Source organism: Haliaeetus leucocephalus, unplaced genomic scaffold, assembly GCF_000737465.1.
Source record: "Haliaeetus leucocephalus isolate CR32 unplaced genomic scaffold, Haliaeetus_leucocephalus-4.0 Scaffold234, whole genome shotgun sequence".
NCBI classification, from domain to species: Eukaryota; Metazoa; Chordata; class Aves; order Accipitriformes; family Accipitridae; genus Haliaeetus; species Haliaeetus leucocephalus.
The window spans coordinates 561359-577494 of record NW_010972670.1 but is presented as its reverse complement, the minus strand read 5'-3'; the positions used below and the strand labels follow the sequence as shown (position 1 = coordinate 577494).

Here is a 16136-nt window from a genome sequence, read left to right as displayed (position 1 = left end):
GCAATAATAAAAGAAAATACTGGGCATGCAACTGAAGACTAATGTTTGTAACGACAGGTTCAGTGATGACAAAGATCATAACAGTTAAATATATTTATAATCCTTTAGCTCATTATCACCAACACCTGGTCAGAAAGTAACCACTCCAGATAAATTTCACTCCCTGCCTCTACTTTCTACTCATTAATGAAGATGGTCTAAGCAGGCCTATTTATATTTTCTTGTGCACAAAGAGAGGAGAAACAACATTAAGAAAACCTCCAACAAGAACACACATGCAAGTGAAGTCACAAAACTTGACTACAGTACAAAAGCTTCAAGCCAATGCTATAAAGTAATGTTTTCCCATAACTTTAGGAAGTTAAAATTTTGTGAACTGCAGAAGAGCACAACAGCAACATTGATCATACAGCTCAGCACTGCTTTAATATTTAATGAAGCTTCAGAGTTTCTGAATTCATGCTTATTAAATGAGAAGCTGAAGTGATACTTTCTTCTCCCTCACTATCTTACTGCACCCACAATTAATATCTCATCCATCATGACACACACACAACCCCCTTCCATTAACTGGAAGACACCTAACATGCAAACGTGCATGCCACAGAAATGGTTTTCCCATTATACTTGCACAGAATGTGCGTAAGCGGTTTTATGCTTTAAGAAATAATTACTGTCTTGTATAAATCTCCTTTATGGATGGTGAGACTTAAAATATAAGATAAAGTACCTCAAGATGACAATACATTAAAAGATTCCAGCATTTTTATGCCCTAAAAAAGGTATGACAATCTTCATTTTCTATACTGCATGCTGTTTGTCATATACTCAAATACGATAGCTGAGATTAATTCAACTCAATATTTGTTTTTCTAGCTGCTTATGTAAATAGACTCCACAAAGACTTCATCCCAGGGGCTCAAGGGACCAATGAACAAAAGGTGAAAGTGCTACAGTTAGAACCCACACACTTTCACGAGAAACCCTTGGAAACTCTCTATACTTGCCATGTAGTTGCTAGTGAAACAGTAAACAAACAAGACTTCCCCCTTCACTGTAGTTCTAAGAAAGCAGGTCTAGAGAACAAGATGAAAGGCAGGGCAATAGGAGGTGTGGGTTTGAGCTCTTGGGCAGGGTAGATAGCAGATTAAAAAACTGCACCTTAACAATGTGTTTACTGGCCTCCAAAGAGGGGAAGCCCCTTGGGCCCCACTCAGCTTTCTGCAGCCTGAAGCCAGTGGGACTGAGCAGCTGGGCTGCAGGAGCACAGCTCAGCAAGGGCCAAGAATGGCAGTTCTGCCACACCTCCACTCCAGTTCCCATATTTCATTCCAGTCAAAGAGCTTTGTTTTGTTCTTTACTAATCTCTGCACAGATGCATCATTAAAAGACCAGAATTGGAAAGTCTGTGGTCAAATTTTGAGAGTATTACGAAGTATGTGACTTACACACGCTTTAGCATTGATTAGGTACTCATAAAAAACTTAAGTATATACACTGATGTAAGTAATCTTTAAAAATGATAGTGAATACACATTATTATACACTGTAAATACATACATCTACAAAAATTATCTAGCAAGTTATCATTTCCAAAGACCTTTACGTGTTTCAAATTAGACAAGAAATTGAGTCAAAAAATATTTCAGCCATGGTTCAACAAAATAACAGATTTTTCTCTCTCAACATTCTATGTATATTTAAAGTATTTTTAAAAAAATATTACTTTTAACATGAGAATAAAAAAAATCATGAGTACAATTCTGTTCCTAACAAGGGGTCTTTTTACAAAACCCAACAGTAACAAGCCCTTACACCAACAAGGTTACACTGCTCTGGACCAGAGGGACAAACATTTGCTCCACAGTTTAAGGCTTCTCACAGAACACAGCATCATAAGACTCCCTCTACAAAACAGAACTATTATTAAAGCAACTTAAGCTGACCACAATAGAAGCAGAATGACAGGTATTTCAGTTAGGAAGAATACACACAGTGACCCTAAGCCTTACAAAATACTCTTTGGTATATACAAATTCATTTCCCCAAAATTTCATCATGGGAAGCAATACATCATCATGACCACTCAGTCCTCCATGCAGACAGGTAGCCTTTGGTTAATTTTACCACCACTTTTACCAGCATCCATGAAGCACTTGATGCTCACAAGATTCAGGCCCTAGGAAGGAAGTTTCATTCAGATTCACCTATTCTGCAATTAAGAACACACCCAGTTAGAGCCGCTGTTAAGCCTCCACAAACAAATAGTAAGTTAAATCACTTCAATTCTCAGGCAATTGCCATTGGAGAGGATGACTTTTCATACTTTAGAAGGTTATACTTAATTTTCTTTGGATTTTAGCCTTACTTCTGTTTCAGTTTTCTTGGACCATGCTTTTCTAAACCCAGAATTTTGCCACAATCTCCCCTCTTTGATAAAATACCCTACAGAATTACTAGCTCATGTTCTTTTCTTTAAGGTTTCCCATCCTAAGTACAAGCTTTTGATTTTTATTGAAAAGACATACCACATTCATGGTATTAGCTACTAAACATCAGTTCAGGGCTGAAAACCATTAACCCTAGTGCTGTTTCAAAACAAACCCACAAATTACTTTGACCAAGATGACTCCACATTCTCAACAAAAATGCTGAGCAACCAAGCTTTCCCAGTAAGAGTAGGTAGAAATGAACTGACAGCCGTTACAAATTTTAGTGCTCAGAAAAATTTTTTTCCCTATACCAACTGACATGACTGCTGAACACAAATAATTCCAAAAAAAGGACATGTAACTGATCATTTTCCTAATATTATCAATTTGGACTTCAACAAGCTTTTTAAGGATATTTTAAGAAGTTAAATGTCCTTAATCAGAAATGTTAAAAGTACTCTCAGAGATAAGGCTTTTCCAAATAAGTCTTCACTAGCACAGAATTGTGCAACAACAAAACCTTTTTGTGACAGACTCAAAAAGCCATTGATTTTGCATGTGTGTTTCATTCATATTATCTCCCACTTTTATGAAGAACACTGTACTGTATGCAGTGGAAAAAAAAACCTACAGAGAAAATCTGGTATAGGATTAGAAAAATAAAGTCTCAGAATGTCTTTTTATAGCCATCTCATTTCTCTAGAGCAAAATTACATATAAGACAATTCTAGATGGATCCTCATCTAAATTCTCAAAAACCTCTACAATCTGTGTAGATTAAGCTACACCTGTAGTTCAGAAAAGAACAGTTTCAAATATTTAACACTTGGCCACCAATCAAATTCAATTGCTTAGCCAATCAGAAACTGACCACTGTTCCCTTCATCACTACCTTCCAAAATACAAAGTGGGTTACACCAACAGATTTAGGTCCAAAAAAAATAGTTGGAAAAAGTGCTTGCTATCTGCTGGAACACAGTAACTATATTCAAACAAATAATTTTGCCTTTACTATGCATTACTCCCATAAAGCAAGAGAAAGATTACTTATATAATACTGTCAGCAAGTGCTCTACAGTCCTTTGCACTGCTGCCCAGATCTGCACACTGGAGATCTGGGCTTCTGCAACATCTTTTAGTGTATCCAACAAAAGCTATCCCCAAAACCAGTGTTCTATATTAAAGGAGTCAACTCACACACAGTAAGATGCCTTCTCATCCTATGCTGCAATTAATTTTCAAGCATCTATCAGCTGATACCTTAAAACGCTTCTGTACTTCATTGCAGGCCAAGTTTTTATATGGATAATTGGGCTAAGAAATGATACTTGGTCTATGCTGCTATATCAGATAGGCAGCACATACATGACCACTGAAGCTTCTAGAGCTATGACTACAGCTTCCCATTTCCCACCTGCAGCTAACTCTACCAAGGAGCAAAGCAGCAGGATTCTAACTAACAAAAATAAATAGCTGCCTCAGGAAGGACTTTTCTTGGACCACTTCCAATGTACACACCTCCATTTCTAGGCCAAGAAATATGCATCAATCATATGACCATGGAACTGTGACCAAAGTATGTTTATCAAAATAAATACAAATTCATCTAGAAGGCTTACATTACCAGAAATTCAGAGTTCCCTTCCATTTTCTCTAAAGAAAAACCTAGTTAACAGTAATGTGTCACTGTTCTTCCTCATACCCTACAAGAGCCTGCTCACCCTCTTCTCACCATGGGCTCATTGACATTGAGATACTTTTACAATTATTTTTAAGGGGAAATTTTAGCTCTACTTGCTCAGAGAATGCAAATGGCAAGACCTACATTCACTGAGAGCAGTTTAAAAAATTTTCAACACTCTCATAGCAAAATCTATTTTTAGGCAAACTTGTCACCAAAACACTTTGGCTAATTAGCTAATATAAAGTCCTGTAAATGCTACATGCAATTACTCAACTGACCTACAAGTGCCAAATACAAAGGTGGTATAGAAACAAAACTACAGAGAACAGTAAAAGTGAAAAAAACACAAATGTTTACAAAACAATGAAATTTAAGTTGAGATACTTAAAGACAATCGTAAGTTCCTTCAGAAACCTGAGAGACAGGAACATGTCTGGGTTTAAGCACTCTACTCTTGTTTACCCTACCACACAAGAAGTCTCACTGGCAAACTGCAGGTTAGTACAGCCAGTACCCAGGAAACACTGTGGCACAACTGGAAATGGAAAAAGATGACCAGAAGCATTAGACTCAGTACACTTTCCAATATTTGCCTCTTAAGCATACCTATCACTTTCTTGTGAATCTTCCCGTCCATCTGAACAGCTGATTAAGTCAGCCTGAATCTACCCCATCAGTCCCTATAAAACTGAACCCCTTTCTAGCCAACTCAAGTACTACAAAGACCTTTCAACTTGTTCGTAGTGATCAACCTGTAAGACTATTACTGTACAAACAGTTACTGACCCACATCCAGGTATATGCCTCTATCACAGATACCATGCAATTGCTACTGAATCATGCTGTGTCTAATCAATAGTAAAATTAATGAATGTACACATAATCAATGTGTAATTAATCAATACACATTTAATCTTAAGTATATATACAGTACATTGTCGTTTCCACTTGAAATATTACATGTACCTGCTCAGGAACTGCAGCTTTATTGATGAGATAAGGATATTAGAGCATGTTGTCCAAGGGACACTTCAAACCCCACATTACAGACCCGACTGCTATCAGTGATTGACAAATCTGTACTGTGAACAAAACCACATAAGAGTACTCATGAACGCAGATGAGATCTATAGTGTGCCATGCCCTGACCAGAGATCTATCCAAAGCCGTATCATCTCAGGGTTCCCAGCATCAGAAAGGACATAGGATTTTATACCTTGCTATCACCTTTTCTGAGTTAATAGTGATCTGCCTTGCAAGTGTTTGTGCCTTTCTTTTTGGAATTCCAGAAGAATCAGCACTTCCCTCACCCACTGTAAGAATCAGCTTCCATTTTTTAATCTACCTTCCCTGCACAAAAAAGGATAGCATTCAACAACGTAATAAAGGTGTTTCACAGAATATGAAACATATTGAAACTTACAAGCTTGCCATTTTCTGTATGATCAAACTGTCCGTGACATATACTGAAAGGTTTAGAAAGCTCAGATACTACTAAACATGTTTTTCTCCAGTTCTGTACAATTTGGAGCCAGGATGCTGGGTGCAGAGGGGTAACGACAGATAAATCAACTACTGTAGACATATGTGCACACAAGTAACATAATAAAATACCAAGCGCTTATCTCTTCTGCACTGTCTGGCATCCCGAAAGCACACGGGGCTAGAGATCAACTAGATGCCAATGGGCATAGAGGCCTGAATCTCCATGTGCGTGCACATGGACTTTGGAAACAGTTCCCACTAGACAAAGACTCTTGGCTATGAAAGGTATCTTAAAGGAAAAGGCTCTAACCAGAGTGGAAGTAAGCCTCTTTTCTGTCAGTTCCATCAGATATGAAGCATCAGTGCAAAGTCATCTCCTACTCATTTAGGACATGGTGGCTAGAGGTTTTGGAGATCCAGGTCTTTAACTATCCTATTGTCCATCTTCAAACTATTTAAATAGGTCATTGCTCAGCATCATGCCTGTGATTCCACAGAGTCACTTTCTAACAACAATCTTAAAAATATATGTTCCACTAGATGTTTCTGCCATCTTTGCCTCCCCATTTGTCTAGAAAGCAAGGTGCTCCTAGAAGCTCAATACAGGTCCCAGTCACAGAAGAGTGACCAAGTAATGACAAGACACAGCAAAAAGCCAAGCATAAAAAAAAAAAGCATTAGGCACGCTCAATAGTTACAGTAAGTCCTAGACCAAGTGCACATCTAGAAGCAAACCCTGGATGCACAGCAGGATTCCAAAAGTGGAGGCAGGGCAGAGAAGAGCAGGCAAAGAGCCCTCAGACCATTCTAGAACAAGCAATACCCAACATGGTTGTGATTATCATGCAACTTCCACCGTGAAATTCCACCAGATTTTACCAGGAATTTAATCTCCAGAGAAATTCACCGGTTATGCTAACAGAAGAAGCAGGCAGAAGTAGCTGAGTGTGGTGAATACAGATTTAATAAAATAAATAAAAATCAGTGCAATCACATTAACAAACTATAAATGCAGACAAGCTACAAACTTACCTTAAGTAAATTCCCTTTTTTAATTTCTTATTCTTGGCTTTTGAACTGAATTATCTTTATTTTAATGATGTGCATAAAATTGGAAGTTATATTCAGGAAGGCTTCATCTATACAGGCTGCACTGATACAGTTGTGTGTACAACATATGTGATTAAATCACAAAGACTGATTAATTCCTGTATTCTCAACTAGCAATTTCTCTAATGAGCCTCAAAACCCTGTAAATTTAGATATGAAAAATATTTGAATACTGTAACTGACCAATAAACCCCTATAACAGAAGGCTCAGAGGAGATGGGCAAGCGTGATATGCCCATGAAGCTCAGGAAATAAAGTAAGGTGTGACTAACCACAGCTGTTGCAAAGAGGCTAACTTTACCTCAGCACAATGGGGACTGGAGGGCGGCCTTTGCTTTGGATAAACAACTATATCAGTTGAATGGATCAACTGGTGGTGTGTTTCTCCCCGATTTCATCAAAAGAATGTGAATGCCTGAGTTAGCCAGACCAGCTTGGGGGGATGCATATGTGGCTCAGCCCAACATATGAAATGAACAGCCAACAAAATTTTAGAGAGCAACAGGCTTGAGCTTGTTTCAACCCATGTATTCCTTTCCGGCGACTGGAGATGCCCAGCGTCGTGACAGTGAGCATATTACAGAGACTGGTAATGGGAATCACATTGGTATTACAACTGAACTGTGTAACGCAATTTCTGTATTTTGGTATCTGTAACTTACAAAATATACCGAAAACATAGTACAAATATGTCATTCTGCTAAATCGGAAATCCCACATCAAATATCTTCAAATACACATGTTTTCTATTAAACATTACACGCTCCATATGTGGATTATCTAAAAGAACTTGGTCAGAGAGTATTATACTCTGACAAATACCTTTATGGGAAATAATGCTGCTTTCTTAGAGCAACAAGTGCCAACATTCATTCAACACAAACATCCATGACCAATTTGCAAAAAGGGTATTTTACTTGCCACTGCAAACAGCTGTCCCTTCTCACCCCCAAAAGGTTGAGGTCTGCAGACTAATGAGCCACTTGTTTTCTACCAGGCACTGTTTGTTCAGGATAAGAAATTCTTTTTGAAGGCTTTGAAGTTACTGTCTACTATCTTCATTTGAATGGACTCCTTTGGAAAAGTGTGATGATTTTTCATTTCTGGGGAAACAGCTGCAGCAACCCTGTATTCTAATACTCAAATAAATTTGTTCCCATTCAACAGTATTTTAGTTTAAACATTTTACCAGGAGTCCCCACATCAAAGTAAGTGCACACAGAAAAGTTCTGTCTCTAAAAAAGCAAAAAGGAAAGAGAAACACTTAGTTTGCATTAATGAGTTATCCTTGCAGACTAATTTCTATCCTGGGAGGTCACATAGTTTCAGACCCTTGCTATTGTGTGTTATTTTGTAAGACTTTACAGAAACCTAGCACAGACACTACCTGATAACCAAAGAAATATAAAATATAAATACCCAAATTATGAGAACAACCTGCTAAGCCACCCTGTAAGCCTGAAAAAAACTGCCTTGTATTCAAGTACTATCTCAGCAGTGCTTAGGACTTTCACTATGGCCAACAACCAGCCATAATGCAGAACTGTGCTCCTTGGTACACAACACTTCTGCATTTCTGACCAACTAAGAAACAGAAATCTGAATACTGGCACCAACCATCTTAAATCTCAAGGTCTGCCCAATCTTAAAAGTTGTAAAATATTTAAGAGACCTATCCCAAATACCATCTACTTCAGACAGTGTAATAAAGACTAAGATGTTCCATTTAACATCCAACTTATTAATTCTACAGTAGTCTATAAAGCTCAAGAACTATTTTCACATACTAGAAATACCTTCTAAAAAACCATTTCTCCAAGTAACACATCTTACTCCTTCAGGATGCTTCACCATGTCTTCTTTAATTTAAAAAATAGAAAAGGAAAGTAGGACATCTAGTTCAACTGAGGCTACCAGCAATTTTCTGTAATTGTAGTATATTCCATGTGGTTATCTTGCAAGCCTTGTGAATGACAACTGCCAGCTCTCTAGCTAGAGAAGGTATTTCACAAAAATGATACCTTAACCTGACTGCAGTGTTGTAGACTGTAGGAGTAACAAAAATCCACCTCACCTTCCTTTAGCTCATTTATGTAGTATGCAGTTGAAACTTAAGAATGCCAAACATTCAAACTTCATATTCAGTCACTACAAAACATGAAAAACATTTAGAGTATTTCTGTATACTCTGGAGGATGTACTATGATGAATTTAAAGCCTGGTTGGTGAAAGCCTTGAGGTGGCATCAGAGTTACCAAAAATGCATTGACAAACACATCAGACCAATCTGTATCTTGTTGGGCAAAACATTCAGCTTTGATTCTTCCTGTTAAAAAAAACTCCTTGAACACTGGAAAAGTCTGCTTGAACATTTCATATATTTGTCACTACTTACTAATCAGAAGAACAAAAGATACAGAATCCTAAACACACACTAAAATGATCAAATCAACACTAGTGCCTTGATAAAAGCAAAGTTTATGTATAATAGCACTGGATCAGTTCAGAAACCATCACCCAAGGAAGACAGCACCGGTGGCCATATCTCACTTCACTCCAAATAGCATATTCCTCTGCTTAAATCCTGATTCACACAAAGCCTTTTAGAAGTTGAAGGCCAAAAGACTTTGGGTCTAGATATCAGTCATTTGTTTTGCCAAAGAGTTGCTAACTTTCTAGAAGAGAACATTTAAGCTTCGAAATAAGATCATATGGCTCCTCTCCAACAGTCTGCTTCTATCTCATAACACCTTGAAATGTTGAGCTTCTCAAAATGAAGGATGGCACTTGAACAGCAAACACTAATAAAGAATTTTAGCACGCTGTGATATACTACTATGTATCCACAACAAGTTCAGACTTTAGTTGCCATATAATTGTATTAAGCAAAAATACCAGTAGAAATACTTGCTCAGTATTTTTTGTTAAAATGAAGCTCCAAGACCCAATCATTGATAATATCCTTGACAGCTATGCAGTTACTTCATAAAGTGACAAAATAAAATTCTACATTAAAAAAAATCCCAAACTTACTGTTTACAACAGTTCTCAGAACAAGCTAGTGTCAGTGTCAATTTAAATGCAAACATAACTCACTGCATAATTACTCCACTTACGGTAATAAACTTTCTTATAATTAGTATCAAGAAAGCAGCAACACTATTGACCAAGCTTTTTTTTGTGAATTCCGTATGCAGAAAAAAGTGCTGCAGAAAATTTATGACTTAAAAATATTTTTAAAGACTTTGTAAAAGACTCTGTAGGCTGCATCTGCTAACCCATTATCCATTTTATCCCTTCTAATTGTTTAGAGTAGAACATTTACAAAACAAATAACTAGAAACAGATGCCTGTCCCAAATTTATATCTTAATTACTGTGTTTTATTTTCCTTCTCTTCTCCACATTGTAACTGTATCATTCCTCCTAGCTTCTACAAACCACATTGCAAATGCCAATTTTATCACTCAGTGTCAATTAGGTATCACCCGAACTCTTTCACCAACTCAAAAGCAGGTCTCACAACTAAAATCTACTTACTAACTTATTCGACTCCTGCAAAATTCCACCATGGTCCATAGGTGATTTTATATTGAACTGAAGCCATGATTACATAAAGAACTGAGTCAAGATAATGGTCTGCTTACGCCAATAGGAGAAGGTCTCACTCCTTTGTCCCTCACTGTTTTCTACATTAACTGGACACTCCATGAGCCCATTCAACTTACTAATTCAACAGAAAGCTGTCCAACAGGGGGCAAGGGGAAAGAAGGGTTTGGGCTAACCTTCTGTCAAAGCTGGCTTGCCAAGCCAGACAAACTCAACAACCATGACAGCCAACACAACACTTACAGTTGAAACACAGCTCAGAGTAGATCTTCTTTCAGCAGTAATGTGACCATTTCATTCAGTCTGATAGAAGAGCATCCCGGGATCACCACATACTTGCCACTCTTCACCAAAAAAGCAAGTAAAAATGTATTTCTCTTATTAAATTAGCTACCCTAAGAATTGTCTGCATTTCCCTTACACTACTGTTTTTCCTGACTCACTAAGAAAAGATTTTGCCATAGACTCTCCACACAAAGCTAGCAAAATAACTAAACATACATTCTGTGACATCTGGACTCAAGTAGACTCCATGTTAAACCACTTCTACATTATTATAGATTAACATTTCTGATTTATCTGCATGAAAAAAAAAGGGTAAAGGAAAAACTGAAACTAATGCTCCATCAACCAGTCAACAGATTAAAAGATGACACTGACTGTTCAATTAAAAAGAAAATCTATGTTTCTAATGCAAGACAAGTGCTATTTTAACTTAGCAGTTATTTAAGTTATCAAAGCACTGTTAATAAGATAGGAAGGTATCTACTAGAACTGGTCTTTAGTGAAGACTCTCCACTTACTAAAAAAGAAAAAAAAAATGTCTTCTCTCACCTTATCCTCCAAGTTGTCCTGGTTTCAGCTGGGATAGAGTTAACTGTCTTCCTAGTAGCTGGTACAGTGCTATGTTTTGAGTTCAGTATGAGAAGAATGTTGATAACACTGATGTTTTCAGTTGTTGCTCAGTAGTGTTTAGACTAAAGTCAAGGATTTTTCAGCTTCTCATGCCCAGCCAGGGCACAAGAAGTTGGCACAGGACACAGCCAGGGCACCTGACCCAAACTGGCCAACAGTGTATTCCATACCATGTGACATCCCAACTAGTTTAGGAACTGGGAAGTGGGGGTGGGGAATCGCCGCTCGGGGACTGGCTGGGTGTCAGTCGGCGGGTGGTGAGCAATTGCCCTGCGCATCATTTGTACATTCCAATCCTTTTATTACTACTGTTGTCATTTTATTAGTGTTATCATTATCATTATTAGTTTCTTCTTTTCTGTTCTATTAAACCGTTCTTATCTCAACCCACGAGTTTTACTTCTTTTCCCGATTTTCTCCCCCATCCCACTGGGTGGGGGGGAGTGAGTGAGCGGCTGCGTGGTGCTTAGTTGCTGGCTGGGGTTAAACCACGACAAAGTTAAACAGAAGAGATGTGACTTTTTCACCAACATAAGTGTAAAGAATTGGGTTCTAATTTTCTGCAAGCTGCGGATGGTAAGAAACAGTAATCAATGAATACCAAAATTCTTGTTTCACCTATTAGTTTATTAAGAAATCATCTACATGTCAAAAGGACCATGAACTGCTGTGATAACACCAACTCCATTTCAGAATTTCTAACATTTTCCATGACAAATTTCATTCTGATTATTTTGGATATTACTTTCATGAACAACTGATGATGCCACTCTGGAACAATTTAAATTGTTTCCAAGTCACTGCTGCCGCAGGCATCCCTTCCCCCTCTGCTGTCAGTTGCATGTACACATACTCTACCCCTTCATCAGTACTTACAGCTGCCTAATCTATCATGAGCAATTCCAGGGTGCTAACTCACTGCCCTCAAAAACCAAGTTCTATTCACTGATCTTCAATCTGTTACTTTAACAGCTAAGTCTATTTTCACCATTTAAGAAAAACACCCATGAAAATCATTAGAAAATTCAACTGCACTTCAAGCACACGACAAACAAAAACAATTCACATCACATAATCCTGAGATGACAAGAACTAAAGCATCTTTTTTCAAAGAAAAAACAAATTATTGACTTATATCTCACTATTCATCCAATTATCAAAATTATCCTGAAATTACTACTGACAGACTATAAGCTGAAGTTAACAGTCATTTTTGAAGATTAGCTGAAATTAACTAGGACTCAAAACAATGGAGATTAAGGAGGATTTCAGAATCACCACATGATGTTTTTATTACTTACTGTGAGTCTGGTCTGAGTTTTTGTACCAACCTTCTACACAATTTTGGGAAAAACTTTTTGGTTTACAGGTGAGAAAATGTTACTCTGACCTCTTCTGTTAGGCACTTAATGATCTGAAAACAAATGCTGCAGAAGGCCTTGGTAACAAAACAGTACTCCTATTTAACAATTTGTATTTGTAATCATAGTCTGACCTCAGAGCTGAGAGGCTCAAAGTTGATGTAACCTAAACTGTATTCTTTATTTTTCTACTAAAAGGCAGTCTTCTACAAGACAATCCTCAGTAGGACAAAGAACCTGTCACAATCTAAAAGATCATGATAAAAGAAAGAAAAAAAAAAATCAACCTACGACTACAGAAAATTACTTAAAACAGCCCAAAGGCATCAATGGAGAGATCAAAAAATTACAAAGCCTAGTTTGCACTCAGAGTTCTGTTCTATGCAAGTTCTCTTGACTGCCTACAGTTTAAGAAAAAGCTCCGTTTATGGAAATAAGTCACAAAATTCTATCTTTTCAAACAGAAATACAAACATTATTCCTCTAAGTCATAGTTATATTGAGCTAAGCAGAAGTCTTCCTCTGATGGGAAATTCTCTCTTCCCCATTACCAAGAGATACATGAATATTTGCGGAAGTTTAGTCATCCCAACACAAGACAGGAACCACAAAGCCTTGGGACAAAACATTAACTAGCTTAGAGTAAACATACAGTACTGCTTAGGAATACTGAATTAACACAGGAAAATATCAGTTTTCCAAACCATCTTATCACTTCCTAATCTTGAATATTCATCCAAATACAGGGGAAAAAAATCTGCCATCTGTTGCTCAATATCCAAACTAAAGAAACCTTTCAAACACAAACTTGCAAAACAAAAAAAAAAGTTTCAAGTATTCTAACTGCAATATTTGTTCTACAAGATTACAAAGATTCTTCAACTGTCTCCTGAAGAAAGTACATTAAGGATCCTCTCAAGAGTGCTGAAAAGTTCCAGTATGAAAGCTGCTAGTGTCTAGCTGTCTCAAAATATCAAACGGATAGAAAAAAGAAGGGCTCAGAAGCACCAAGAACACCAAAACAGACAGTAGTAGATATATGTGCCTGTTTGGAGACTCAATTATGAGACTAGCGAGGGCAGGGGAAGGGAGTGGAAACGAAACAAATGTTAAGAGAACCAACTCAGTCTTTTTATTCATACTTTCCTCCTACCCACAGAAGCCTACTCCATTTTGAAAGCCCTCAATAAACCACAGCATTTATTTTTGCCTTTGAAATATGCATCTGATCATCTTTTATTTTTCCCCTAGATAGAGCTTTTTTTATGCTACTTCTATCATACAAATATTACTAGTTTTTAAACATAATTTATATGTTCCATAAGAAACTTAAGAAGTGCCATCTTTGTGTTACCAGCATTCAGAAAAATTAGAATGGGCCACACTATCACATGCAACTTGATTATAAACTACATCTGTGATAGACTGTTTATTTGGTAATAGAACTAAAAGGCATTATTAGTCTTCCTGCCATTTTGGGTTTGGCACACAAATGTCATACAGCTGCTTTTTCTCCCCCCTCTAAGTGTACTTCTATACAATGGTATTATGTCTACTTTGCTTCCCCCACCCCCAGTACTGCCCATTCAAAAACCTTTTACTTGCAACACAGTGACCGAAATATAAAGGCATTGACACTACTTCTATCAGCTACCTAGCCTCACAAAACAAAGATCAATCTTCTAGAGATGCTCCCCCACACTCCAAAATTCCTTCTACCTAACAAGTTCTATGCTCTTTATTACAAATATTCAGTTGGAAGACATGATCAATAGAATTAAGAAAATTCTAACATTATTTTAAAGTTAGAAAAGAGTTCTGAAATGCCAGATTATAACAACACAGATTTTCAACATAGGCTGGACTTCACAATTACTTTAACTTTCCAGTCATGGAAGACAACCGTATTTCAAAACAGAATATCCAGCCACAGAAAATAATTTAGTCTATCCCACAAACTCAATCCAGTTCTTTATTCGTGTTAAACTAATAAAAAAGCACCTCTCTTTTCAGAATGGGGTAGGAGGAAAAGGAGCTCCTATGTCTCACGTAACAACCTATAGCAAAGGAAATCCAAAAGCTACCTAAAAAAAAGAAAAAAATCCATCTAATATCTTCAAAGAATAATGATGACATAAGGGGGGGGAAGAGGGGGGAATCAACACTTATTTTTATTATTATATATGTAAGAAAAGAACACATTTCAGGGATTTTTCAACATGCAGAGTCAAACAGAAAGAAAAAAAAACCCCAAAACAAAACCAAAAAAACCCCAATGAAGCTCACAGTCACCATCACCAGTGCAAAGTGGCCTTCAAGTTTCCTAGAGCATAAACTGAAGACCAACATGGAAAAACTGAAATAACTCCCTGGATTAATTTCCAAACTAGACAAGAAGGAAAAAGCATAATAGTGCAAATTCTTTCAGTACATAGAGTTTACAACTTCATACCATATCTTTCAAGTGGAAGAACTCAAAACTTCAGTGCCAAGAGAGCAAAGGTAAGTCATTTTTAAGAACGCAAAGTATACACAAAAATATTTCAACACAAAATGCAATTAACGCTTCTCAATTTCATACTGAAAGATAAAATTTAACAAAATCATATAATCCAAGCAAATATCAAGCAACTAATGCTCAGAAGCCCCTATCTAAATAGATTTCTATTCCAAACACATAGAGCACTAAAACATGCAACAGATGTTTTGAATATCTGTCAAGAGAGAATAAAATCTGTCTGATAACTAGTTCAACAAGCAGTAGTACAAATAAAGAAAAACAATGGTTCTACAATTCTTAAGCTACAAAATGCAGATCAAAACTCCTACCACGATATTAATACACAAGAGCAACCCTGCAAACCCCTGGAACAGTAAAACATACACACGCACCAGTAGGAGTTGTCACCAAATTGCATGCAAAAGTCCTCTTAGCTCCAATGAAGTCAGTGACTCTGATGAGACCTTTACCTTCATTTTCCATCGAAACTGTACTTGAGTCGATAGTTACAAAAGTCTTTAGCAACAGCAGCACTGGAAGGTGAAGAGACAGATGCCCCAAGATCCCAGGCAATCACACTGCTCCCTTGGCCCCCACCTGCAGCAACATCTGCAAGAGAAACTAGCGCTAAAAGGAGGAGAAAAAAAAAAACCACACCACAAAAACAAACAAACCCCCCAAAAACCCCACACAATAGCCGAACCCCACAGGTTTCCACCACCTTTCCACTCACGCCAGCGCGGAGCAGCACACGCATACGGGGAGCCCGCAGAGCTGTCAGAGGCCACCAAGGATGAAAATTAGTTGCCCAGCAGCTACAGGAACGCAGAGCAGCAGCGCCGCCGCCTTCCTCTCGCCACAAGCGCCTCGAACAGACTCGTCCCATCCGGGGAGGGGCTCCGCATCGAATGAACGCCCCACACCTAAAAATAAACCCTCACCCCAATTAATCCCCCCGCCGCCCTGCCCGCATCCCGTCTCCTCAGCGCCAGGCGGAAAGGGAGCAGCAAAGAAAGCGGCGGCTCCCTGAAGCGCGGCGGC

At 37.8% G+C, this 16136-nt stretch overlaps 1 protein-coding gene across 13 annotated transcripts in view; it reads right to left on the bottom strand.

Annotated features, from left to right (window-relative positions):
• The window catches only part of ATP2C1 (ATPase, Ca++ transporting, type 2C, member 1), a 53824-nt gene that overhangs the window by 37477 nt on the left and 211 nt on the right, over positions 1-16136 (bottom strand). For 6 of the 13 annotated variants that reach the window (XR_774377.1, XM_010567987.1, XM_010568000.1 and 3 more), the window contains exons 1-2: positions 15817-16014; positions 15566-15704 (exon numbers count right to left, since the gene is read on the bottom strand). Coding sequence is in view for 8 of the 13 variants with exons in the window: in XM_010567987.1 (XP_010566289.1) it covers positions 15566-15571 (6 nt within the window). In the remaining 5 variants the exon portion in view is untranslated. Of the gene's footprint in view, positions 1-10495; positions 10517-10562; positions 10664-11153; positions 11169-11735; positions 11811-15487; positions 15705-15816; positions 16015-16036; positions 16057-16136 lie in introns of those variants that run through there. The other 7 variants (XM_010567993.1, XM_010567990.1, XM_010567991.1 and 4 more) reach the window with 7 other exon arrangements.